Source organism: Bufo gargarizans, chromosome 2, assembly GCF_014858855.1.
Source record: "Bufo gargarizans isolate SCDJY-AF-19 chromosome 2, ASM1485885v1, whole genome shotgun sequence".
NCBI classification, from domain to species: Eukaryota; Metazoa; Chordata; class Amphibia; order Anura; family Bufonidae; genus Bufo; species Bufo gargarizans.
In genome coordinates this window covers 523,599,819-523,624,594 of record NC_058081.1, presented here as the reverse complement: position 1 = coordinate 523,624,594, position 24,776 = coordinate 523,599,819, and the positions used below count along the sequence as shown (strand labels likewise).

Sequence of the window (24,776 nt, the reverse complement as noted above, 5' to 3'; positions counted from 1 at the left end):
TGTCGCTCTAAGCCATAATAAGGCTCCTCGAAAAGAAAAGCAAAATATATAAAATCAGGTAGGAAGGAACGAAAGGAAAACACAAAAACGAAACATTTGCTTTATATAAAATTCATGTTAACCATAATAAAAAAGGATAAAATTATAAAATTCACATTACATGTAAATATATAAATATATAATTAATACCCATTAATAAACTGATAAATGTGCTTCATTTTCTCTAATTTAGGACTAGAATGCAGTTTCCATGAGCAGCTCCTGGCAGTGATCGTCTAGACTGGGGTCGCTCCTGGTAGATGCTGTAGGGAGGACCAGGAGCAGCCCTGTCACAAAGATTTCACAAACGTCTTTATAATGTAATCTCTGCACACACAAGTCCGTACAAATTGACCCACGAGCCGATCCGTACTAACTGTCCCTCGCGTCACTCCCTACTGTTCTTTATGGCATGGCGCTCGTCTTACATTTTGCGTTCCATGCAGTGTTATTGTCTGTCATTTTGCGACAGCCGGAAATGAAGGCAGACAGATGAAGCGCTCTTGCTTTACGGCCGTGTGAACCCGTTTAGATTCCAACTGTTGTTGTCTATTCGGGTTCGTGATGGATCCGAACCGGATTATCCAGGCCCTGCGGGGTACCATCGACCCCAAGATGCGCCTGGCGGCTGAGACTGAGCTCAACCAGGTGAGAAGGAGGGCAGTGCACCCCTCATGGATACAAATCTCCTGCCCCCAAAACATTGCAAATAATTGCCTGACAATGGAGGAAGATCCTATTTTCTTAAATTTGTGGGGGACAATAAGGCAGTGACACATGACTGTAAAGCCTGGGGCAAGGGATTTGCATAATTAATATCTCATCTTGTGACTTGTGCCACTGGAGTGACATAATGTGATGATCCCTGAGGCTGCACCCATGTGCTGCCAGTCCTTTGAGGCACCCAGTTGTATGACATGGGCAGGGGATGGATAGGGTTCCAGCTGCCCGAAAGGTTAGATATCTACTACCACGGTGGGCACGTCGTCATGCACTGGTCAAGTAACTGGTGGGATGCTGCTAGGCTCATGACGGCTGCTGGCGGCTATCCGTATGCTGGCTCATGACGGCTGCTGGCGGCTATCCGTATGGTGGCTCATGACAGCTGCTGGCGGCTATCCGTATGGTGGCTCATGACAGCTGCTGGCGGCTATCCGTATGGTGGCTCATGACGGCTGCTGGCGGCTATCAGTATGGTGGCTCATGACGGCTGCTGGCGGCTATCAGTATGGTGGCTCATGACGGCTGCTGGCGGCTATCCGTATGCTGGCTCATGACAGCTGCTGGCGGCTATCCGTATGGTGGCTCATGACAGCTGCTGGCGGCTATCCGTGTGGTGGCTCATGACGGCTGCTGGCGGCTATCCGTGTGGTGGCTCATGATGGCTGCTGGCGGCTATCAGTATGGTGGCTCATGATGGCTGCTGGTGGCTATCAGTATGGTGGCTCATGACGGCTACTGGCGGCTATCAGTATGGTGGCTCATGACTAGAGATGAGCGAACTTCTGTTTTAAGTTCGGCGTCTAAAGTTCGGCTTCCGGTTAGCGGAGAATCCCGATATGGTTCCCGATATGGATTCCGACTTCCGTTGTGGTCCGTGGTAGCGGAATCAATAATGGCCGATTATTGATTCCGCTACCACGGACCACGACGGAAGTCGGAATCCATATCCGGATCCAGATCGGGATTCTCCGCTAATCCAAACCCGAACTTTAGACGCCGAACTTAAAACAGAAGTTCGCTCATCTCTACTCATGACGGCTGCTGGCGGCTATCAGTATGGTGGCTCATGACGGCTGCTGGCGGCTATCAGTATGGTGGCGCATGACTGCTGCTGGCGGCTAATTAGTATGTGCCAATGTTTCTGTCCTGGGAATATTCTCAGGGAAGAGGCTGATATCAGGAGTCATATATGTGAGGCAGAAGAGGTAATTATATGTGGCCATCACGCTGTCTTGTCTTCTCACTTCTCTTCCAGTCCTACAAGATCATCAGCTTTGCGCCAACCCTGCTGCAGATCATTGTGTCTGATGAGGTGGAGTTCCCTGTACGACAGGCAGGTGAGTTGCCAGCTTTCTTTCTTGCACATCCACATGCGGCCTGACAAGTGGCGCTGTAATGTGTTTCGTTCCAGAGCTTAGGACACGGCCATACGTCTGGGTATCTTGATGCAGTTTTGGACGCCAAAACCAGAAGTGACTTTAAATATGAGGAAGTCGTATCTGTCCTTTCTATTACTTTCTCTCCTTTTTATGATCCACTCCTTATTTTTGGCTTCCAAAACCACATCGCGAAACCTGAATGTGTGGCTGTACTCTTAAAGGGGGTTGTGTCACTTCAGCAAGTGGCATTTATTATGTAGAGAAAGTTAATATAAGGCACTTACTAATGTATTGTCATTGTCCATATTGCTTCTTTTGGTGGCTGGATTAATTTTTCCATCACATTATACACTGCTCGTCTCCAGGAATTATGACATCCGCTGCGGTGCAGAGGTGGCTGGCATGGGAGCTGCTGCGCATGCATGCCTATGTGAGCTCCCACGGTCCTGGCCTCCAGCGGGGCCAGTGGTTTTTCCTGTAGTGTGCAAGCATGACCACCACTGCTGGATTGCAGGGTGGTCTGTAACCATAGAAATGAGCAGTGTATAATGTGATGGAAAAAGGAATCCAGCCAGCAAAGGGTCATTCACTCATGCCACAGGGGGAACAAGATTTGACAAATGTACACTAGGCTTTTTTCTTCTGTGAGACAATTGACCTGATGTGCGGATTTTGAAACCTGCAGCATGTTAATATGGAGATCCCAATACATTAGTAAGTGCCTTGCGCGCAGCGGTTTTAGTCCGTCTGATTCTCGGTATGTTTGCCGGGTTGCGTCCCAATCTCCGCCATTCCCCATTATAGTTAATGGGTCCAGTGGGTATCGGGTAGCGTCCAGCAGTGCCAGATCCAGATATCTCCGGCAGGCTGCTCCCTGCCAGAGGTGTCTAACGCTGGTGTGAAGCTAGCCTCATCCGGGGAGGACAAAGCTGCATTTCCTATACAGGAGGAGCAATGTCCTAATGCTCATCCTCATACAGATCCATTGTTCACACAGCGCGATCTTTAGGTGTCCACATAAACGATGATTTCACCCAATAAACAAGCATTTTCCTTGTTCAGCTGGTGATTTGCGGCACCTTTACATGGCCGATTATTGGGAATGATTGTTCGTACTAACGTTCATTCCCAATAATCAGACCGACGATTGCCCTGTGCAGTAATGTAAGTGAAGATAATCATTAGGCTTATATAGCACACGTTACCTGTAGGGCTCATGCACACGACCGTAGCCTGTCCAGCACATTGCAGATCCGCAAAACACAGATACCAGCCGTGTGCGTTCTGCTTTTTGCAGAATGGCGTACTCTGTCCTCTTTAGAACAGTCCTACACTTGTCCGTAAAATGTTCTATTTTTTTGTGAGTGCAACAGAACGGACAGATGCAGACAGCACAAAGTGTGCTGTGCGCATCTTTTGCGATCCCATTGAGATGAATAGGTCTACATCTAACCTTCACAAAATGCGGATCAGATGTGAACAAAAAGCACAGTCGTGTGCATAAACCCTTAAGCACCCTTTTCCATTTTCTATAGAAAAAGTTGAGTCACTTTTCATTACTTATCCTGCAATTATCCTTCATATTTTGTAATGCATGTATATTCACAGCTGCACTCACTATTCTGCTGGTGGAGTCACTGTACATTACATTACTTATCCTGTAGTGATCATGAGTTACATCCTGTATTATACTCCAGAGCTGCACTCACTATTCTGCTGGTGGAGTCACTGTGTACATACATTACTTATATTGTACTGATCCTAAGTTACATCCTGTATTATACTCCAGAGCTGTACTCACTATTCTGCTGGTGGAGTCACTGTGTACATACATTACTTATCCTGTACTGATCCTTAGTTACATCCTGTATTATACTCCAGAGCTGCACTCACTATTCTGCTGGTGGAGTCCCTGTGTACATACATTACTCATCCTGTACTGATCCTGAGTTACATCCTGTATTATACTCCAGAACTATACTCACTATTCTACTGGTGGAGTCGCTGTGTACATACATTACTTATCCTGTACTGATCCTGAGTTACATCCTGTGCCCCGGGCTTTGTACACACAGCAGCAGGGAGATTACCATGGCAGCCAGAACTTCAGTAATGTCCTGGCTGCCATGGTAACCGATCGGAGCCCCACGACTTCACTGCTGGGGCTCCGATCACAACTGCCACTGCACCACCAATGAAAAGGGCGGAGGGGAGCAATGATTATAATATTGGGGGGGCGCACTGCGCCAACAATGACTTTAATACTTGGGGGGAGGGGCTGTGGCCACTGCGCCACCAATGAAGATAATTAACGTTTAATACAGATACAGGAGGCAGGTGCCAGCGGCAGAATCACTTAACTGGCACTCGGCCTCTGACAGGAAGTGGCGCTCAGCGGCAATTAACCCCTCAGGTGCTGCACCTGGGGGGTTAACTGCCGCTGATCACAGCTCCCTGTCATAGAGGCTGAGTCCCAGCTATGTGATTCTGCCGCTGGCACCTGCCTCCTGTATCTGTATTAGACGTTAATTATCTTCATTGGTGGCGCAGTGGCCACAGCCCCTCCCCTCCCCGCGTGCCATATTCTGTGATACTAGGCTGTGCAGTAGTGCTGCCTAGTATCGGTAAAAGGCAAATCCCGGTATCGAATCGATACCGGTACAAAAGTATCGATTAGGTATCGATAATTCGATACCCGGTGTAGCCCTAGTGTACATACTGTACATTACATTACTTATCCTGCGTTACATCCTGCATTATACTCCAGAGCTGTACTCACTATTTTGCTGGAGGAGTCACTGTATACCAGCAGAATAGTGACTACAGCTCTGGAATATAATACAGGATGTAACTCAGGATCAGTACAGGATAAATAATGTAATGTATGTACACAGGGACTCCACCAGCCAAATAGCGAGTGCAGCTCTGGAGTATTTTAGAGGATGTAACTCTAAATCAGTACAGGATAAGTAATGTATGTGCACAGTGACTGATTTTTATATATTTCCTGACTATTATTTGATGAAAGAGATCAAGTAAGCTATTGATTTAGTTCACTTACTTTGTTTATCCTGTACTGATCCTAAGTTACATCCTGTATTATACTCCAGAGCTGCACTCACTATTCTGCTGGTGGAGTCCCTGTGTACATACATTACTTATCCTGTACTGATTCTCAGTTACATCCTGTATTATACTCCAGAGCTGCACTCACTATTCTGCTGGTGGGGTCACAGTGTACATACATTACTTATCCTGTACTGACCCTGAGTTATATTCAGTATTATACTCCAGAGTATGCCAACTGATGGCATTAGTAAGACTGATCAGGATCCTGATCAGTCAAAAAAATGCATTGAAATGCCAGATCCATCTTTCTGGTGTCATCCGGCAAAACGGATTCGGCAATTATTTATTTTCACCTTTTTTTCGGTCTGCGCATGCGCAGACCGGAAGGATGGATCCTGCATTCCGGTATTTTGAATGCCGGATCCGGAACTAATGCATTCCTATGTGAAAAAATGCATTCAGGCAAGTCTTCAGTTTTTTTCGCCGGAGATAAAACCGTAGCATGCTGCCGTTTTATCTTTTGCCTGATCAGTCAAAATGACTGAACTGAAGAGATCCTGATGCAAACTGAACGGATTACTCTCCATTCAGAATGCATGGGGAAATACCTGATCAGTTCTTTTCCGGCATTGAGCCCTTTTGACGGAACTCAGTGCCGGAAAAGAAAACGCTAGTGTGAAAGTAGCCTTATCCTGTACTGATCCTGAGTTACATCCTGTATTATATTCCAGAGCTGCACTCACTATTCTGCTGGTGCAGTCACCATGTACATACATTATTTAGCCTGTACTGATCCTTAGTTAGGGCTCTTTCACACTTGCGTTCTTTTCTTCCGGCATAGAGTTCCGTCATCGGGGCTCTATGCCGGAAGAATCCTGATCAGGATTATCCCCATGCATTCTGAATGGAGTGAAATCCGTTCAGGATGCATCAGGATGTCTTCAGTTCAGGACCGGAACGTTTTTTGGCCGGAGAAAATACCGCAGCATGCTGCGCTTTTTGCTCAGGCCAAAAATCCTGAAGACTTGCCGCAAGGCCGGATCCGGAATGAAGGCCCATTGAAAGGCATTAATCCGGATCCGGCCTTAAGCTAAATGTCGTTTCGGCGCATTGCCGGATGCGACCTTTAGCTTTTTCTGAATGGTTACCATGGCTGCCAGGACGCTAAAGTCCTGGCAGCCATGGTAAAGTGTAGTGGGGAGCGGGGGAGCAGTATACTTACCGTCCGTGCGGCTCCCGGGGCGCTTCAGAGTGACCTCAGGGCGCCCCAGGTGCATGGATGACGTGATCGCATGGCACGTCATCCATGCGCATAGGGCGCTCTGACGTCATTCTGGAGCGCCCCGGGAGCCGCACGGACGGTAAGTATACTGCTCCCCCGCTCCCCACTACTACTATGGCAACCAGGACTTTAATAGCGTCCTGGCTGCCATAGTAACACTGAACGCATTTTGAAGACGGATAAGTAATGTAATGTATGTACTCAACCAGCAGAATAGTTTTATGTAATACAGGATGCAACTCAGGATCAGTGCAGGTTAAGTAATGTATATACACAGTGACTGCACCAGCAGAATAGTGAGTGCAGCTCTGGAGTATAATACAGGATGTAACTGAGGATCAGTACAGGATAAGTAATGTATGTGCACAGTGACTCTACCAGCAGAATAGTGAGTGCAGCTCTGGACTATAATACAGGATGTAACTCAGGATCAGTACAGGATAGTTAATAAAATAGTAAGTGGTGAGTGCAGCTCTGAGGTACACAAAGTGAATCTTGTCATTTATGGCTGCATCATTCAGCGAATGATTACAAAGAGCAGTGCAGTCTCGTCTGTTGGCTCATCTCATTGTTTTCTGATGTTGGCCTCTGCTGCTCATGTCTCTTCCTTCTACTTGTGACAGCGGCAATCTACCTGAAGAACATGGTGACTCAGTACTGGCCAGACAGGGAACCCATGATAGGTGAAATCGTATTCCCATTCAACATCCATGAAAATGATCGTCACCAGATCCGGGAAAACATAGTGGAGGGCATCATCCGCTCCCCTGACCTTGTGAGGTATGGAGCGCTGCAGTTTGGTGAATTCTGTGGTTACTAATGTGGAAATTTAGCTTGGATTTCAGGAAATAACCTTGTTTTATGTCCCCAGGGCTCAACTGACGCTCTGCTTACGTGTCATCATTAAGCATGACTTCCCAGGGCGCTGGACTGGAGTGGTTGAAAAGATCGGCTTCTACCTACAGTCATCAAACTCGGGGAGCTGGCTGGGCAGCTTGCTGTGTCTCTACCAGCTGGTGAAGACATACGAGTGAGGAATAATGATGGCTACTGAATGTGAAGAGCATGGAGTGGACGTCAGGAAAGAGCAGGAGTAATGTGACAGCAGGGAGGGCATGTAGTAATAGGGAAGAGAATAGGGAGTACAGAAAAGTTAAACATTGAGTAGATTGAACTGAGTAGTGTGTAATATAAATATATATATACATATATAAAATAGAGGAAGATGAATGAAAAGTATATACCGTAAGATGAGAGAGTAGATAATGGGAATAAACGGAATAGGCAGCACAGAGTATAATAATAAAGAAGAATGTAGGGAGTAGTGTAGCAGAGGAGAGAGTAGGGATCACTAAAAAAGTAGAGAATGGGGAAACACTGAGTAGTATAATAAAGTAGACAGTAGGGATCTCTAAAAAGGATTTTGTAGGGATCACTAATAAAAGAGAGAATGGGAAGTACTGAATAGTGTAAAAGAGGAGAGAGTAGATAGCACTGAGTTGTATACTAGAAGAAAGAATGGGGACACTGTAGTGTACTGGAGGAGATAGTATGGGGCACTGAACATTGTACTACAAGAGGGAGTATTCAGCTGTTTGCTTAGTGCTCTCTGCTCTAGTACAATGTTCCGTGCTCCCTACTCTCTCCTGTAGTACAATAATCAGTGCACCCTACTCCCTCCTCTAGTACCCTGCTTAGTGCTCCCTACTCTCTGCTCTAGTACAGAGTACTAGAGGAGGGAGTAGGGTGCACTGATTATTGTACTACAGGAGAGAGTAGGGAGCACTAGTGTAGTAGAGGAGAGAGTAGGGAGCACTAGTGTAGTAGAGGAGAGAGTAGGGAGCACTAGTGTAGTAGAGGAGAGAGTAGGGAGCACTAGTGTAGTAGAGGAGAGAGTAGGGAGCACTAGTGAAGTAGAGGAGAGAGTAGGGAGCACTAGTGTAGTAGAGGAGAGAGTAGGGAGCACTAGTGTAGTAGAGGAGAGAGTAGGGAGCACTAGTGTAGTAGAGGAGAGAGTAGGGAGCACTAGTGTAGTAGAGGAGAGAGTAGGGAGCACTAGTGTAGTAGAGGAGAGAGTAGGGAGCACTAGTGTAGTAGAGGAGAGAGTAGGGAGCACTAGTGTAGTAGAGGAGAGAGTAGGGAGCACTAGTGTAGTAGAGGAGAGAGTAGGGAGCACTAGTGTAGTAGAGGAGAGAGTAGGGAGCACTAGTGTAGTAGAGGAGAGAGTAGGGAGCACTAGTGAAGTAGAGGAGAGAGTAGGGAGCACTAGTGTAGTAGAGGAGAGAGTAGGGAGCACTAGTGTAGTAGAGGAGAGAGTAGGGAGCACTGTGCAGTGTAGTCTTCTGTCTATAACGTAGCCGAGTGGTTATCAGTTCCTGAAACTGACTTGTGTTCCATCTATTCTTTGACTGCCTTCTAGGTACAAGAAGGCTGATGAGCGGACGCCCCTTATTGCCGCCATGCAGATGTTCCTACCCCGTCTCCAACAACAGATAGTTCATCTCCTCCCAGATCCCACTCACTACTCTGTACTGATTCAGAAGCAGATCCTAAAGATCTTCTATGCCCTGATTCAGGTGGGTGAATAAATGTTTCCTATAGGGAGGATTGGACTGTCTGCCTACAGTGGAAAGTGTATGTGTGTATATATAATATAGAATGGAAACATAGAATGTGTCGGCAGATAAGAACCATTTGGCCCATCTAGTCTGCCCAATATACTGAATACTATGGATAGCCCCTGGCCCTATCTTATATGAAGGATAGCCTTATGCCTATCCCATGCATGCTTAAACTCCTTCACTGTATTTGCAGCTACCGCTTCTGCAGGAAGGCTATTCCATGCATCCACTACTCTCTCAGTAAAGTAATACTTCCTGATATTACTATTAAACCTTTGCCCCTCTAATTTAAAACAATGTCCTCTTGTAGCAGTTTTTCTTCTTTTAAATATTCTCTCCTCTTTTACCTTGTTGATTCCCTTTATGTATTTAAAGGGAGTCTGTCACCACATTTTAGCATGTTAGACCGTTAAAATAGGGTTATGTGATCCACCCAGAACATAAAAACGGTACCTTTGTTGTAGAAAACTGACTTTTCTTTTTGCCGAAAATGAACTTATAAGATTATGTTCTGAGCCCTCTCAAGTGCCCAGGGCGGTCTCTCAATCCTCGGAGCCCCAGGCAGCACCTCCTAAACGGCTCATAACCCCGCCCTCCGTGCGCCTCTGCCCGCCCGTTTACTCCCCTGTCCTTTTCCACTGTGGCTGTGCGGTCCAAATCGTAGCGGGCGCATGCGCAGTAGGTATTGCGATGCCCTGCCAGGAGCGGGCATCGCATTGCGCATGCGCCCGCTACGATTTGGACCGCACAGCCGCAGTGGAAAAGGACAGGGGAGGGGAGTAAACGGGCGGGCAGAGGCGCACGGAGGGCGGGGTTATGAGCCGTTTAGGAGGTGCTGCCTGGGGCTCCGAGGATTGAGAGACCGCCCTGGGCATTTTTGAGTTCATTTTCGGCAAAAAGAAAAGTCTGTTTTCTACAACAAAGGTACCGTTTTTATGTTCTGGGTGGATCACATAACCCTATTTTAACGGTCTAACATGCTAAAATGTGGTGACAGACTCCCTTTAAAAGTTTCTATCATATCGTCTTTCTTCCAAGCTATACATGTTAAGGTCCTTTAGTCTTTCCTGGTAAGTTTTATCCTGCAATCCATGTACCAGTTTAGTAGCTCTTCTCTGAACTCTCTCCAAAGTATCAATATCCTTCTGGAGATATGGTCTCCAATATTGAGCACAATACTCCAAATGAGGTCTCACTAGTGCTCTGTAGAGCAGCATGAGCACCTCCCTCTTTCTACTGGTAATGCCTCTCCCTATACACCCAAGCATTCTGCTAGCATTTCCTGCTGCTCTATGACCTTGTCTGCCTACCTTTAAGTCTTCTGAAATAATGATCCCTAAATCCCTTTCCTCAGATACTGAGGTTAGGACTGTATCACTGATTTTATTTTCTGCTCTTGGGTTTTTACGCCCCAGGTGAATTATCTTGCACTTATCAACATTAAATTTTAGTTACCAGATTTTTGAGCATTCCTCTAGTTTTCCTAAATCCTTTTCCATTTGGTATATCCCTCCAGGAACATCAACCCTGTTACAAATCTTTGTGTCATCAGCAAAAAGACACACCTTACCATCGAGGCCTTCTGCAATTTCGCTGATAAAGATATTAAACAATATGGGTCCCAGAACAGATCCCCGATGTACCCCACTGGTAACAGGACCATGGTCTGAATATACTCCATTGACTACAACCCTCTGTTGTCTGTCCCTCAGCCACTGCCTAATCTATTCAACAATATGGGAGTCCAAGCCCAAAGACTGCACTTTATTGATAAGCCTTCTATGTGGGACAGTATCAAAAGCCTTACTAGTCTAGATATGCGATGTCTACTGCACCTCCGCCATCTATTATTTTAGTCGCCCAATCAAAAAAATCAATAAGATTAGTTTGACATGATCTCCCTAAAGTAAACCCATACTGTTTTTAATCTTTCAATTCATGGGATTTTAGATGTTCCACAATCCTCTCCTTAAGTATGGTTTCCATTAATTTCCCCACTATTGATGTCAGGCTTACTGGCCTATAGTTGCCCGATTCCTCCCTACTACCTTTCTTGTAAATGGGCACATTTGCTAATTTCCAATCTTCTGGGACGACTCCTGTTACTAGTGATTGGTTAAATAAATCTGGTAATGGTTTTTCTAGTTCACTGCTAAGCTATTTTAATAGCTTTGGCTGTATCCCATCAGGCCCCTGTGACTTATTTGTATTAATTTTAGACAGCTGACTTAGAACCTCTTCCTCTGTAAAGACACATGCATCAAAAGATTCATTAGTTTTCCTTTCCTTTGTAAAAACTGAACAGAAGTATTCATTGAGGCAGTCAGCTAGTTCTTTATCTTCTTCCATATACCTTCCTTCTTTTGTTTTTAATTTAATTCCTTGTTTTAGTTTCCTTTTTTAATATATGTATCTGAAGAATGTCTTATCGCCCTTTTTCACTGACTGGGCTAATTTCTCTTCTGCCTGTGCTTTAGAAGCTCCTATAACTTGCTTGGCCTCTCTCTGCCTAATCTTATAAATTTTCCTGTCATCCTATTGTATTTTATTTTTTATAATTGCTAAATGCTATCTTTTTGTTTTTAATGATATGGGCCACTTCTGCTCAGTACCACAGTGGTCTCTTCCTTTTTTTGCTTTTACTGACAAGCCTAATGCAATTATCTGTTGCCTTCAATAGTGCCACTTTTAAGTAGTCTCATTTCTCCTGGACTCCATTGAAACTCTTACAATCTGATAGAGACTCGTATACCACTAATCTAATTTTAGAAAAGTCTGTTTTTCTAAAATCTAAAACTTTTTTGTTTTTGTGTGGTGTGACTCAGTCACTGTACTTATAGTAAACCGCACTGACTGGTGATCACTAGATACCAAGCTTTTCCCTACAGTAATATCAGATACCAAATTCCCATTTGTGAATACTAAATCTAAAATGGCCTCCTTCCGGGTTGGCTATTCTACCGGTAGAATATCTGTACTCTTGGCAGAACTAGCTTTTTTTGTTTTCCAGTTTACATCAGGATTATTAAAGTATCCCATAATGATAACTTCCCCTTTCAATGTCATGTTAGCTATTTCCTCAACTAGTAGATCATCTAATTCTTTGACTTGGCTAGGTGGTCTATATATCACACCTACACGAGTTACCTTATGATTATCAAGCTGCAAGGTAACCCAAACTGACTCTAAATTGGTCTTGCTAACTTAAATTAGATTTTATGCTATCTTTCACATACAGGGCCACCCCTTTCCCTTTCTTGCCTTCTCTGTCTTTCCTATATAGAGAGAACCCTGGTATTTTTATATCTCAGTCATTACTCCCAATGAACAATGTCTCAGTAACAGCCACTAAATCTCTCTCTCTTTCTTTCTCTTTCTTTCTCTCTTTCTCTCTTTCTCTCTTTCTCTCTTTCTCTCTTTCTCTCTTTCTCTCTATCTATCTATCTCTATACAAAAAGTTAGGGATATTTGGCTTGTGGGTGAAATTTCAGGATGAACCTAAAATGTACTCTAACCTTTGCAGGTGAACTTAATGTAACCTTGTCTAAACTTTGTCCAACTGCTCAATGTTTCAGTACTTTTTGCACAACTTGCTGTTCTCTAACAAGGAGCCTAACGACAAAATTCACGACGGGTGTTTGATCCATGAATCGCCCAATAATTTTCCAGGTTCAATTAGAATTGGTATTTAAACAGTCCTCCTCATCATGCTCTTCACATTTTGACATCATGAGACTAAGACGACACTTAACAATTGATCAACAGTACCTCGCCATTGCGAGGCTTTAAGCAGGATGTTCTCAGACGGAAGTGGCCACTGATCTTAGAGTGTCACAGCGTGTCATCAGCAGGTTGCAACTGAGGTACAGATACAGAGAGACTGGAAGAGTCACAGACAGGCATAGAAGTGGGCAGGTGCGTCTAGTCAATACAGAACTGCCCTACACTTTGTGACTGGTACAGTGACAAGCCCATACTACTTGAATAACATCATTAATCCAGTCGTTGTGCCTCTGCATGGACAACACAGGCAGGCCTAATTTCACCCGAAAGCCAAATAGGTGTGTGTGTGTGTGTGTATGTAAAAAATAAAATAAAATATATATATACACATACACACATATATAAATAGCAGCACTGGCAATAATGGCAAACCTTTACAAAGGATAGGTGCAAGCCATAAGGGAATAGGCAATTACCCAAAATGCAAATGACAAAAGAGCACAAAAAAGAAAATAAAAATGGTGTGTGTGTGTGTGTGTGTGTGTGTGTATGTATATGTGTATGTGTGTGTATATATATATATATATATATCTGCCTTTCGGGGAGCTGTAACCATAGTGATTCTCACCAAGCTTTCCTAGAAGCATATAGAGCTGGTAATTGACTAAATAATGCATTACCCGCACCATAAGACACACCTGACAATAAGACACACCAAGGTTTTAGAGGATAGGAGAAAAAATATTTTTCATCAGAGCCACAATGTTCATCAGACCTCATATCAGACCTTCATTCGTCCTCAGACCCCCATTGCTCATCAGACGTCAGGTCAGACCCCCACATGAGACAAAAAATAAATAAATGAACTCTCCTGCTCCAGACAGCGGCGCCACTCAAAGATCCCGTGTCTTCTTCTGCCGACACTGAGCGTTGTGCTGTGACCTGACCTCTGACAGCAGCAGGTCATAGTGCAATGCATGCTTACGCTGTTTGACGTCAGGTCACACACAGCACAGCGTGCAGCGCCAGCAGACGACCAGGGAGTGGTGAATACAGCCAGCAGAAGGAGCGGTATGGTACTGCTGTGTTTTAGTTAGAGCTTCCATAAAATAAACGCCCACTAGTATTCGCTTCAAAAGACGCAGTGCCATTTTCCTACACTGGGGGAAATAAGTTTGTCTTATGGAGAAACATGGTAGTTCTTTTACACTCTGGAATGATGTAGACCTGAGACTTGTATTTACTGGTGATGTCTTGAGTTTTGGGAGAATATGTATCGAACACTTTTACTTTAGGCATCATTGTGGTCACCCATGTTCTCGGTGAACAGTATACTCACTCACTTGAATGTATCTGCAGTACTCTCTGCCGCTCCAGCTAGTGAACAATCAGATGATGACTCAATGGATGGGAATATTTAGCAGCATCGCTGATCGGGATGTACCACCGGTAAGTGCCCTCTGCCAGGACCCCTTCCATTTCAGGATCAGCTGACATCAACCAAAGCATGATGGTCCATTCATTGGTCCATTTGTATAATGCCCAGATGAACCGGGTCCGCAAGAGCTAGAGCTTGTCTTTTACAGTCCTAATAGGTTTTCTCAACTAAACAACCTTTTGACTCGGCACCAGACTCCCAGACTTATTTGTTTTAGTAAATATGTTATCCCTCCTGGAAATGTATGAATAAAATGACAATTGGGTATTAACCATTTTCTTTTCCGTTTTGCCTTCAGGAAACCATGCAGGTGGATGAAGATGATCGTCCGGAGCTGGTGTGGTGGAAGTGTAAGAAGTGGGCCCTCCATATCATCACGCGCCTTTTTGAGCGGTAATGATAGTGATTGTGTTATAACAGATCAGCCCTGTAATAAGGAGCTCATCCTACTAATCATGATTCACATTGCTCAGGTCTAGGAAGTTAGGATGCAGGCTTTTCTGTTAATTACAGAGGTTGCTCTCACCAATTCTTAGAACAAGAGATCCCAACCCCCTGTTTATTTTCTCAGAAGACTGGCTTTGCACCTCCAATCTCCATAGAGTTGAATGGGTGCAAAATAAGAAGCCAAGTGTGAGTCCATTTATCTCTTAGGAGATTGGGCACTTGGTTCTTTCATTTTTGGGATTGGGAAGGATCCAGAGGTCAGACTACCAGTTACTGTGATCTGCTCAAGTATTTCTAGTCTCTCCCTTTACAAGGGTAATCCAGCCTATAATATTGATGAACTATGATCAGGATAAGTCATCAATATCTGATCGGCGGGGGTCCCACACCCAGCACCCCTGCTGATCACCTGTGAGACGAGGAGGCAACGCTCCATGCGAGCACCTCTTCCTCATCCTCACACCACATCTTGTCTTCAATGAAAGACACTCCAATGAAGTGTAATCACAGGCACCATTTCGATTCACGTGAAGGGAGAAAGTGCCTGTATTACACTGCACTTCTGAGAAGAAGTGCGGTGTGATGAAGAGGAAGTGGAGCTCGCACGGAGACCCGCCTCTTCAAACAGCTGGTTGGCGGGGGTGTACATATATGTGCAGTATATACAGCATTACTACCTCCAGCAGCATCTTATCATGTCTGGCAGTATAGAAGCGCATCTTAGATTGTTCTCCCTATCTCCCCTGTATGTGCTGCATTTGTCATTTTTTTTATTTTACAGTTAACTTTATTAACAACATGACAACATCACCTAGAGACAGGCAGCCATTTTATCACCACCTGGAAACAGGCAGCCATGTAAACACGCATACATTGAAGTACTTGTTGTAATAGCCACAATGGTTACCACCGTTGTGTTGACACAGCACATATGTCATGTAATCGTACTGAATGTTAGTTACGTCACCATGGATCTTGCTTATTTACCTTGTCATTATTACCCACTTACTGAAGTTTTTTTTCTCTTTAGGTATGGCAGCCCTGGGAGCGTGACAAAAGAATATATTGAATTCTCAGAATTCTTTCTGAAGACTTACGCTGTTGGGGTTCTGCAGGTAAAGCGTCCACTTGGCTGATATACTAATAAACAGAGATTAATGTGAAGAAAAATCTAGATTTACAGTGCAATTTATTGTTCCCTGTTATCGGCCACTGTATCACCTGGCTCCTGTATTTCCTGAAACACTGACATCCTGCTGTGTGACTGTTTATCATCCACTCTTTTTATAAATGCTGCTGCGCTGTTATTATGTGTATCATTAGGGTGTTTACTCGGTATTTGCGTCTGCAGTGTTAAAGAACGTAAAGAAAATACTGACACACGGACATAAGCGCATATTGTGCAGTTCATGTGAAATGTCCTTAGGTCTCGAATATCATCTATAGACTTCTGACACGTTTGGTGGTGGTAGCAGGTTACAGACTGATCTGAGAATATTGACTTGGGTTGTGTGTTACTTCTCCAGGTTCTTCTGAAAGTCTTAGAACTTCACAGACAGAAGCAGTATGTGGCCCCTCGAGTTCTACAGCAGACCCTAAACTACCTGAATCTAGGTGTCTCTCATGCTGTCACATGGAAGATACTGAAGCCAAGCATGCAGGTGAGATCTAGATATGGGGGTGTATAAATTACTGCATAAGTGTTATGTAATGCATATTTAAAGTGGTTATCCAACCCCTAAAATGCCTCCCCTACTGCACGGGCCCCTCACACTAATTGTACTTACCTTCCTCCCACATCACTTCTGATGGCCGCCGCTGCATCTCCCCATCGCGTGGATGAAAACTTCTGGTGACCGGGGGAGCTGCCTATAGCAGGCTGCGCCGGGGACTAGCGTCACCTGCGATGCCAAGGAGGCTCGTCCCTGTCGTGGCTTGCTATTGGCTGCTCCCCCCCCCCATCACCTGGATTTTTTCATCCGCACAACTGGGAGATGCAGCGGCGACTGTGTGGGTGTCAGAAGCTGCACGGGAGATGGGGAGCCAAGCAAGTAGAATCGGTGTGAGGGGCCCGGGCAGTAGGGGAGGCATTTTAGTGGTTGCATAACCCCTTTAAAGTATGTGTTCCCCTTTAAAAACTATTATACTGTAGATACATTATGTTATTTATCCTGTACTGATCCTGAATTGCATCCTGTATTATACTCCAGAGCTGTACTCGCTATTCTGCTGGTGGAGTCCCTGTGTACATACATTACATTATTTATCCTGTACTGATCCTGAGCTACATCCTGTATTATACTCCAGAGCTGTACTCACTATTCTGCTAGGGGAGTCACTGTATACCAGCAGAATAGTGAGTACAGCTCTGGAATATAATACAGGATGTAGCTCAGGATCAGTACAGGATAAGTAATGTAATGTATGCACACAGGGACTCCACCAGCCGAATAGTGAGTGCAGCTCTGGAGTATATTAGAGGATGCAACTCTTAATCAGTACAGGATAAGTAATGTATGTACACAGTGAATGCTTTTTGTATACTTCCTGACTATTATTTGATGAAAGAGATCAAGTAAGCTTTTGATTTAGTTCACTTAAATCCATAAGTTAGTAGATTTGTTGTGACTCACTTTCTCCTAGAGCATTTCCGAGGAAGTTATTTTCCCTCTTATGTGCTACAAAGATGAAGATGAGGACTTATGGCAGGATGACCCCTATGAGTACATCCGCATGAAGTTTGGTAAGACTTGTGCACCAGCCCCCTCTCATTGTCTCGTCAGAACAGCCTTCATATTATGTCGGCTATCACATACTGCCCTAACACGAGCTCCTCTTTAGATGTGTTTGAAGATTACATATCTCCTGCTACAGCAGCTCAGAATTTTCTCTTTACGGCCTCCAAGAAGAGGAAAGAGGTGAGATGTAACCGTGCAGAACATTTCCATCAATTGTAACCGTGAAGAATTACTAATTGTGTCTCTGTTCTAGGTCCTCCCAAAGATGATGAACTTCTGCTACCAGATCCTCACCATATCCTCTGTAGACCCTCGTAAAATAGATGGGGCTCTACATGTTTTGGGGTCCCTAGCAGACATTTTATTGAAGGTAATGGTTGTCTGGCCTTAGATCCCTTTTAAATGGGTTATTCAATAGTACAAATGCCCCTCCTATAGATGATACTTACCCGATTCTCGGCACCCGCATCCCTCCAGATCCATGCACGGCCACCACTCCATCTTCCCTTCACACAGATCAAAATATCCGGCGATGAAGGGGCAGCCAATAGCAGGCCGCAACGGTGATGAGCCTCCCTGGCGTCACCTACGTATTGTCTATAGGAGGGGCCTGGGTATTTTAGGGGGTAATTGTACTATTGGATAACCCCTTTAATTTAAGATGCCCTTATAAAGAGAAATTAGGGGTTGCGGCCCCCTAAGACAGTCATAAGTGCAAGTTACCCGCACAGACACATATTTTACCATATATTTAAGCCTCTTCAGTTGCACCCACTAACTTAGCTATAGTTGGGCAGCGTAGAATAACAACTAGTGTAGCCTTTATATAATAAAATGTATATAATCTCTTACAGAAATCTGTCTACAAGGATCAGATGGAAATGTTCATTCAGAATCATGTTTTTCCCCTGTTTTTGTCAGAGCTGGGCTATATCCGAGCACGGGTAAGTCTGCTGAAATATGGGGTACAGCCATTCCTTCCACTAAAATGATCCATCCATCATATACAAATGACACAATGTTATCGATGTCCCCCTCTTCTGAATTTGTCTTGTAATATCTTTCATTTCGTCACGTCACCCTCTCACCGTTTCATGTATACATCACACAGTCCTGTATTCCAGTATCCTATCCTTGTATTCCTTCCTCTTCCAGGTTTATTTTTTCCTTTTATCCTATGTCGCCTTCCTCTCTGTCTTCCATTATCTTTATCCACCCCATCAGATGTAGAGTTTTATTTTTATTTTTTTTCCTCCTATACGTGACCTTTTGCTCTCTCTTTCGGCCAGTGTTGTTGGGTGCTTCATTCATTCTGTACACTAAAATTTCACAACGAGCTGAACCTCAGAAATGCTGTAGAGCTGGCCAAGAAAAGCCTGCTAGAGGATAAGGAGCTGCCGGTGAAAGTCGAGGCCGCCATCGCCTTGCAGACATTAATAAGCGACCAAGGTGCAGGTAAGGGCAATCACGGTGTCTAATAAGTCATAATAGACACTGTAGAGAGTCGGGTTCAAAAGCCCAACTAATGTCCCTGCATCTCACAGCTAAAGAGTACATGAGGCCGTACATCCGATCCGTCATGCAAGAACTTCTACATATCGTCAGAGAGACCGAAAATGACGACCTAACTAATGTCATTCAGAAGATGATCTGCGAGTATAGCCAGGAGGTGGCACCCATTGCAGTCGACATGACCAGGCACCTGGTAACTGACGATTTTAAAAAGGATTTTGGGAAGTTTTGGCTTACTAAGTAAAGATATACAACGATCGGACTTAAAGGGGTATTTCGGTGGTTTGAAGTTATTCCCTATCCATAGGATAGAGGATAACAGATTGGTGGGTACTCCTACTGCCCATACACATTACATCCCCCCTAAATGAACGGACCGGCTGATTGCCCATGCATGTGGCCGCTCCATTTGTTTTCATGGGAGTTCTGGAGATAGCCAAGTACAGTGCTCATCTCCGGAATAACCATAGAAATGAATGGAATGGCCTCGCACATCCCTGACTGGCAGCTGAGTTTAATTCAGGGGGGCTGCAGTGGGTACAGGTCCTCATTCTCGTGATCGACCCCCACCCATCTAATAGTTATCCACTATCCTGTGGATAGGGGAGGAGATAACGTCAAGCAACCAGAATACCCCTTTAAAGGGGTTGTCTCGTGCTGATGTAGGTGCAGCTCCCATTGCAAGTTTGGGAAATGGCGTAGCTTGCTCTGTTACACTATGTCCCTATCACTTCTGCACCTCAATGGGAGCTACTCAAACAGGGAGCGCTGGTGCGCTGTGCTGTTTCCTGGACGGCTGGTGGTCGAAACTGTCTCATGTCACCTTAGCAGCAAGATGAGACAATCCCCCTTAAATGTTAGAACCATAGGCCCCTGTCTTGCCACCAGTACAACTCTGGCCCATCCAGGCATGGATTTCAAGACTTCTGAAGATGTCCACGAAAACTTTACCAGCAGATTCTTTATATCCTGTAAGTTGCAAGATGGGCCTCCATGTATAAGTCGTATTTCTCGGCACATTGCAGAGGTTTTTCGGTCATTTTGAGATATGAGGTATTTGAAGGCCAAGTCACCACCTTCTACTCTTTGCCCAGTCTGTGACTACAGGTCGCTCAGGTTTTCTGGTTGTAAGGTTAAACATTCCCAATCACTGACAGAAAGCAGAATCTTGAAAATGGCAAAGAATTGAAAAACAAAGTATATTTGAAATTAGCATTTTCAGTAGTAAATATTTCCTGTGGGTTTTATAGTTTCTATACCTGGCACATTTTACTTTATAGGCAGAAATCTTTGTAAAAGTGCTGCAGAGTGAGGAATATGAAGAAGTAGAAGACAAGACCGTGATGGCGTTGGGAATCCTGCACACCATTGACATTGTCTTGACAGTTGTAGAAGATCACAAAGAAGTAAGTTTCCACGTTCTGCTCATAGTTCTCCTCGCCAGGTTTCATTAAAAAAAGTATACAGTATATTACTATATATATAATTATTATTAATAATAATAATAATATTAATAATAATAATAATAATATTTCTTTTATAGGTGAAGGAGCAACTGGAAGGAATATGTCTGCAGATTGTGGGCCTTGTGCTCCAGAAACATATTATAGGTATTATTTCTAGATAAACATGGGCTTAAAAAACATGAACTTAAATCACAAGCTATTCATCAGCATATAATACAAATAAATTATATATAATGTAATAAATGTACGCAGTGACTCCACTTATTATGATGATACGATATATAAACTGTAATGACGTCATTGAGGAGAAAAGTCCTTGCAGGACTGAACCTAAATCTTATATCATGTGGAGAAATCCGAGGAACTGGCACTCTGTGGCAAAACAGCCCTGTAAGAGGGATCGTCAGTTCATCTGTTCTACTCTTCTACTCTACTCCCCTAGCTTAGCTCCTATGTCCTATACTTTACTTTTCTTTTGCAGAATTCTACGAGGAGATTCTGTCCCTGGCTTACAGCCTCACCAACCAGACCATTTCACCACAAATGTGGCAGCTCCTCGGGATCTTGTTTGAAGTCTTTCAGAGGGACTGCTATGAGTATTTTACAGGTTCGGATTTTCATTAACTTTGTTATATGTCTTATTGGAGATATGCCCCTTCTGCTTTCAACTCCATGTTTCTCAAAGTCTGCAGATGTCAGCACCACTCCCATAGACTTGAAAAAAGCTGCATCACCCTTAAAGGGGTTCTGCATTTTTTTAAAACTGATGATCTATCCTCTGGATTGATCATCAGCATCTGATGAGCGGGGGTCCAACACCTGGGACCCCCGCCGATCAGCTGTTTAAGAAGGCAGAGGTGCTGGGAGTAGCGCAGCACCCTTCTTGCTGTTTACCGCAGGCCCAGTGATGTCACGACTAGTATCACTGGCCTGGGCGGGGCTAAGCTCCATTTAAGTAAACAGACCTTAGCCCCGCCCAGGCCAGTGATACTAGTTGTGATGTCACTGGGCCTGCGGTAAACAGCGAAAAGGCTGTGGCGCTACTCCCAGCGCCTCTGCTTTCTCAAACAGCTGATCGGCGGGGGTCCCAGTTTAAAAGAACCGCAGAACCCCTTTAAAGCCTTTTTACATGGTCTAAGGATCAGGGCAATTAGCGGGGATGAGTGTTTGTTTGAACAGCTGTTTCCCATAATTGCCCAATGTAAATGTACTGATGATCGCCCAACGCACAAACGCTTGTACATGGAGTGAGTGCATGTTTTATTTAGCACATAAAATCATCATTTGTCAGTACCCTGTGTAAACTATGAATTGATGAGGAGGAATGATCACAGTAGCGATCGCTCCTTCCCGTACAGAGCGGATGATTGTTGCATGTAAATGCAGTTATCACCTTCACTCATGATCATGAAATAATTAGGAATGTTTATTTCGTCTCTGACAATTGCCTGGCCATTGGCCCATGGAAAAAAAAGCATTTAGGAGGTCGTTTATTAACACCGGCGTTTTAGACGCCGGTCGTAATAAAGCCCCTGCATTGGCGGTGGAACCGCCAGAGTTATGAATAGGTGCCGACCTTTACATAACTTGAGCGCATCCACCAATGGTGTAAATGTAAGACCTGTCACGCCCACTTTTTTAGACCTGCCATGAGCGGAGAGAAGTCGCAGATTGCTGAGCCTAATATGGGTGTATCTCGGTATAATAAATGACCACCTTAGTTTGTGAGTCATTTAAAATAATTGTAGTGATAGTGTGTCTTCTTTGCTGCAGATATGATGCCGCTACTGCACAACTACATTACTGTAGATACAGGGACCCTGCTGTCAAACCCCAAGCACCTGGAGATTATTTACACTATGTGTAAGAAGGTAAGATGGTAACAGGGGGGCGACCATACATGGGTGCATTTGTCAACACTATTGCCAGTAAAGTATGTGCCCATTCCTGATTTGCAAATTCACACAATTTCTAGCAACCTTTTGCTCCATAAGAAAACATTGAGGTTGTGTGAATAAAACATTTAAAGGTGACTGTACTGTATGTCCTTTACGCTACATGCACACGAATGTTGTTTGTTTCCGTGTCCGTTCCGTTTTTTTTGTTTTGTTTGTTTTTTGCGGATAGGATGCAGACCTATTTATTTCAATGGATCCGCCAAAAATGCAGACGGCACCGTTTGCTGTCCACATCAGTATGTCCGTTCCGTAGCCCCACAAAAAAAATTGAACATGTCCTATTCGTGTCCCTTTTAGGCATTGTTACAATGGATCCGCAAAAAAAACGGATGCCTTACGGAGGTCATCAGTTTTTTTTTTTTTTTTTTTTTTTCTGGATCCAATTTGGGGACCGCAAAACACATACGGTCGTGTACATGTAGCCTTAAAAGTACTCTCTCATAATTAATGTAAAAATGAAGACCATATAGAACATGGTAATCTCTTTCTAACAAGCTTAGAACCAGCTCTGTGCCTCACATGGATCCAGAGATCTCCCTATTCATTGCTTCAGTTTTTCTGCTAGATTTATTTCAAGCTGGCAGCTTAGGGGCATCCACTTTCCGAGGAGGTGTGTCCTTTCTGCTGCAGCTGGTGGCAGTTGAAGGATGAAACCGAGCATGTGCTTCCATCTCAGTGAGCAGGACAGAGAAATGAAAGAAAAAGAGCAAACAGCAGGTGGCGCTGTACAAATAGATTTCTGTGAATAACTCGGTGGCTATACAAAATGTTTAATTACATGCAATTACAAAAGTATTCAGGTACTTGTTTGAAAAATGTAGAATATTTTTCGTGGGGCAACCCCTTTAAATAACCAGTGTCCCAATAACTATACTTTCTCCAGGTGCTGATGGGAGATGCTGGTGAAGATGCCGAGTGTCATGCAGCCAAGCTTCTGGAGGTCATCATTCTGCAGTGTAAAGGAAGAGGGATCGACCAGGTAACTTGGAGTAGGAGTGTTTGTCTGGCTCAGGTTTACATTGTGAAGGTTTTTCATGATATTGTTTTATTACATTAAATGCACATTATCATCTGCACATATAAGGAGATTTTTGTATAACTTACCAGTTAAATCTCTTTCTCGCTCTTCCTTGGGGGACACAGACCTTGGGTATAGCTCAGCTCCCTAGGAGGCGTGACACTAAGTAAAACTGTTAAGCCCCTCCTCCATCAGCTATACCCTCAGCCTGGAGATAGAGGCTACCAGTTGCGTGTCCAAGTAGTGAAAGGATAACAACCAACAATGCAAACAACAGCCAGCAACCCAACGGGGCGCCAGACCATAACCCTATAACCAAAACACAGAAGGGTGGGTGCTGTGTCCCCCAAGGAAGAGCGAGAAAGAGATTTAACTGGTAAGTTATACAAAAATCTCCTTTTCTCGCCCATTTTCCTTGGGGGACACAGACCTTGGGACGTTCAAGAGCAGTCCAAGAAGGGAGGGACTACAACCCAAGGCGGACCACCGGAGCATCAGGAAACCGCAGCCTGCAAAACCAGGCGGCCCAAAGCAGCATCCGCAGACGCATGCGTATGCACTCTATAGAACCTGGTGAAAGTGTGCAGAGAGGACCAAGTGGCCGCTTTGCACAACTGCTCAGCCGAGGCTCGATGCCTCTGCGCCCAGGAAGCCCCGACTGCTCTGGTGGAATGAGCAGTGACGCCGAAGGGCGGAGCCCTGCCCTTGGCTCGATAAGCCTCAGACACGACCAGTTTAATGAAACGGGCAATGGCCACCTTGGAGACCGCCAAACCCTTGCGCGAACCCTCCGGAACCACAAACAGGGAATCCGTGCGCCGGAAGGATCCGGTGACCTCCAAGTAAATCCTCAACGCCCTGACCACATCCAGACGGTGCAGTTCCCGTTCTCTGGAGTGGGAAGGAGAGGGACAGAGCGACGGAAGGACGATGTCCTCATTGATGTGAAAGGCGGAGACCACCTTTGGCAGGAAGGCCGGGACTGGCCGAAGCACAACCTTATCCTGGTGGAAGATCAGGAAAGGTTCGGAGCAAGAAAGAGCCACTAACTCCGACACCCGTCGGAGAGACGTGATGGCCACAAGAAAGATGACCTTGCAGGACAGAAGGCGAAGGGAGACCTCCCGCAAGGGCTCGAAGGGGGCAGATTGAAGCGCCGAGAGCACCACATTCAGGTCCCAGGAAGGAACCGGAGGGCGGTACGGCGGAACAGAGTGAGCCACCCCTTGCAAAAAGGTCTTAATCGGCCCTAGAGGGGCCAGGGGACGCTGGAGAAGAATAGACAGCGCCGAAATCTGTCCCTTCAGAGAACTGAGGCCCAGCCCCAGGTCCAGACCCGACTGGAGGAAGGACAGGATCGTGG

General features: G+C 44.8%; 1 protein-coding gene across 2 annotated transcripts in view; it reads left to right on the top strand.

Annotated features, from left to right (window-relative positions):
- Positions 1-496: 496 nt before the first annotated feature.
- IPO8 (importin 8) overlaps positions 497-24,776 on the top strand; it is a 45,970-nt gene continuing 21,690 nt past the window's right edge. For both annotated transcript variants that reach the window (XM_044281417.1, XM_044281416.1), the window contains exons 1-20: positions 497-687; positions 2,018-2,099; positions 7,116-7,272; positions 7,364-7,522; positions 8,912-9,068; positions 14,196-14,285; positions 14,573-14,667; positions 15,752-15,836; positions 16,248-16,382; positions 17,365-17,464; positions 17,563-17,639; positions 17,713-17,829; positions 18,314-18,403; positions 18,749-18,914; positions 19,004-19,164; positions 20,252-20,377; positions 20,515-20,581; positions 20,919-21,044; positions 22,211-22,308; positions 23,279-23,374. In XM_044281417.1, the coding sequence (XP_044137352.1) occupies positions 604-687; positions 2,018-2,099; positions 7,116-7,272; positions 7,364-7,522; positions 8,912-9,068; positions 14,196-14,285; positions 14,573-14,667; positions 15,752-15,836; positions 16,248-16,382; positions 17,365-17,464; positions 17,563-17,639; positions 17,713-17,829; positions 18,314-18,403; positions 18,749-18,914; positions 19,004-19,164; positions 20,252-20,377; positions 20,515-20,581; positions 20,919-21,044; positions 22,211-22,308; positions 23,279-23,374 (2,268 nt within the window). In that variant the 5' untranslated portion in view covers positions 497-603. The remainder of the gene's footprint in view (positions 688-2,017; positions 2,100-7,115; positions 7,273-7,363; positions 7,523-8,911; positions 9,069-14,195; positions 14,286-14,572; positions 14,668-15,751; positions 15,837-16,247; positions 16,383-17,364; positions 17,465-17,562; positions 17,640-17,712; positions 17,830-18,313; positions 18,404-18,748; positions 18,915-19,003; positions 19,165-20,251; positions 20,378-20,514; positions 20,582-20,918; positions 21,045-22,210; positions 22,309-23,278; positions 23,375-24,776) is intronic.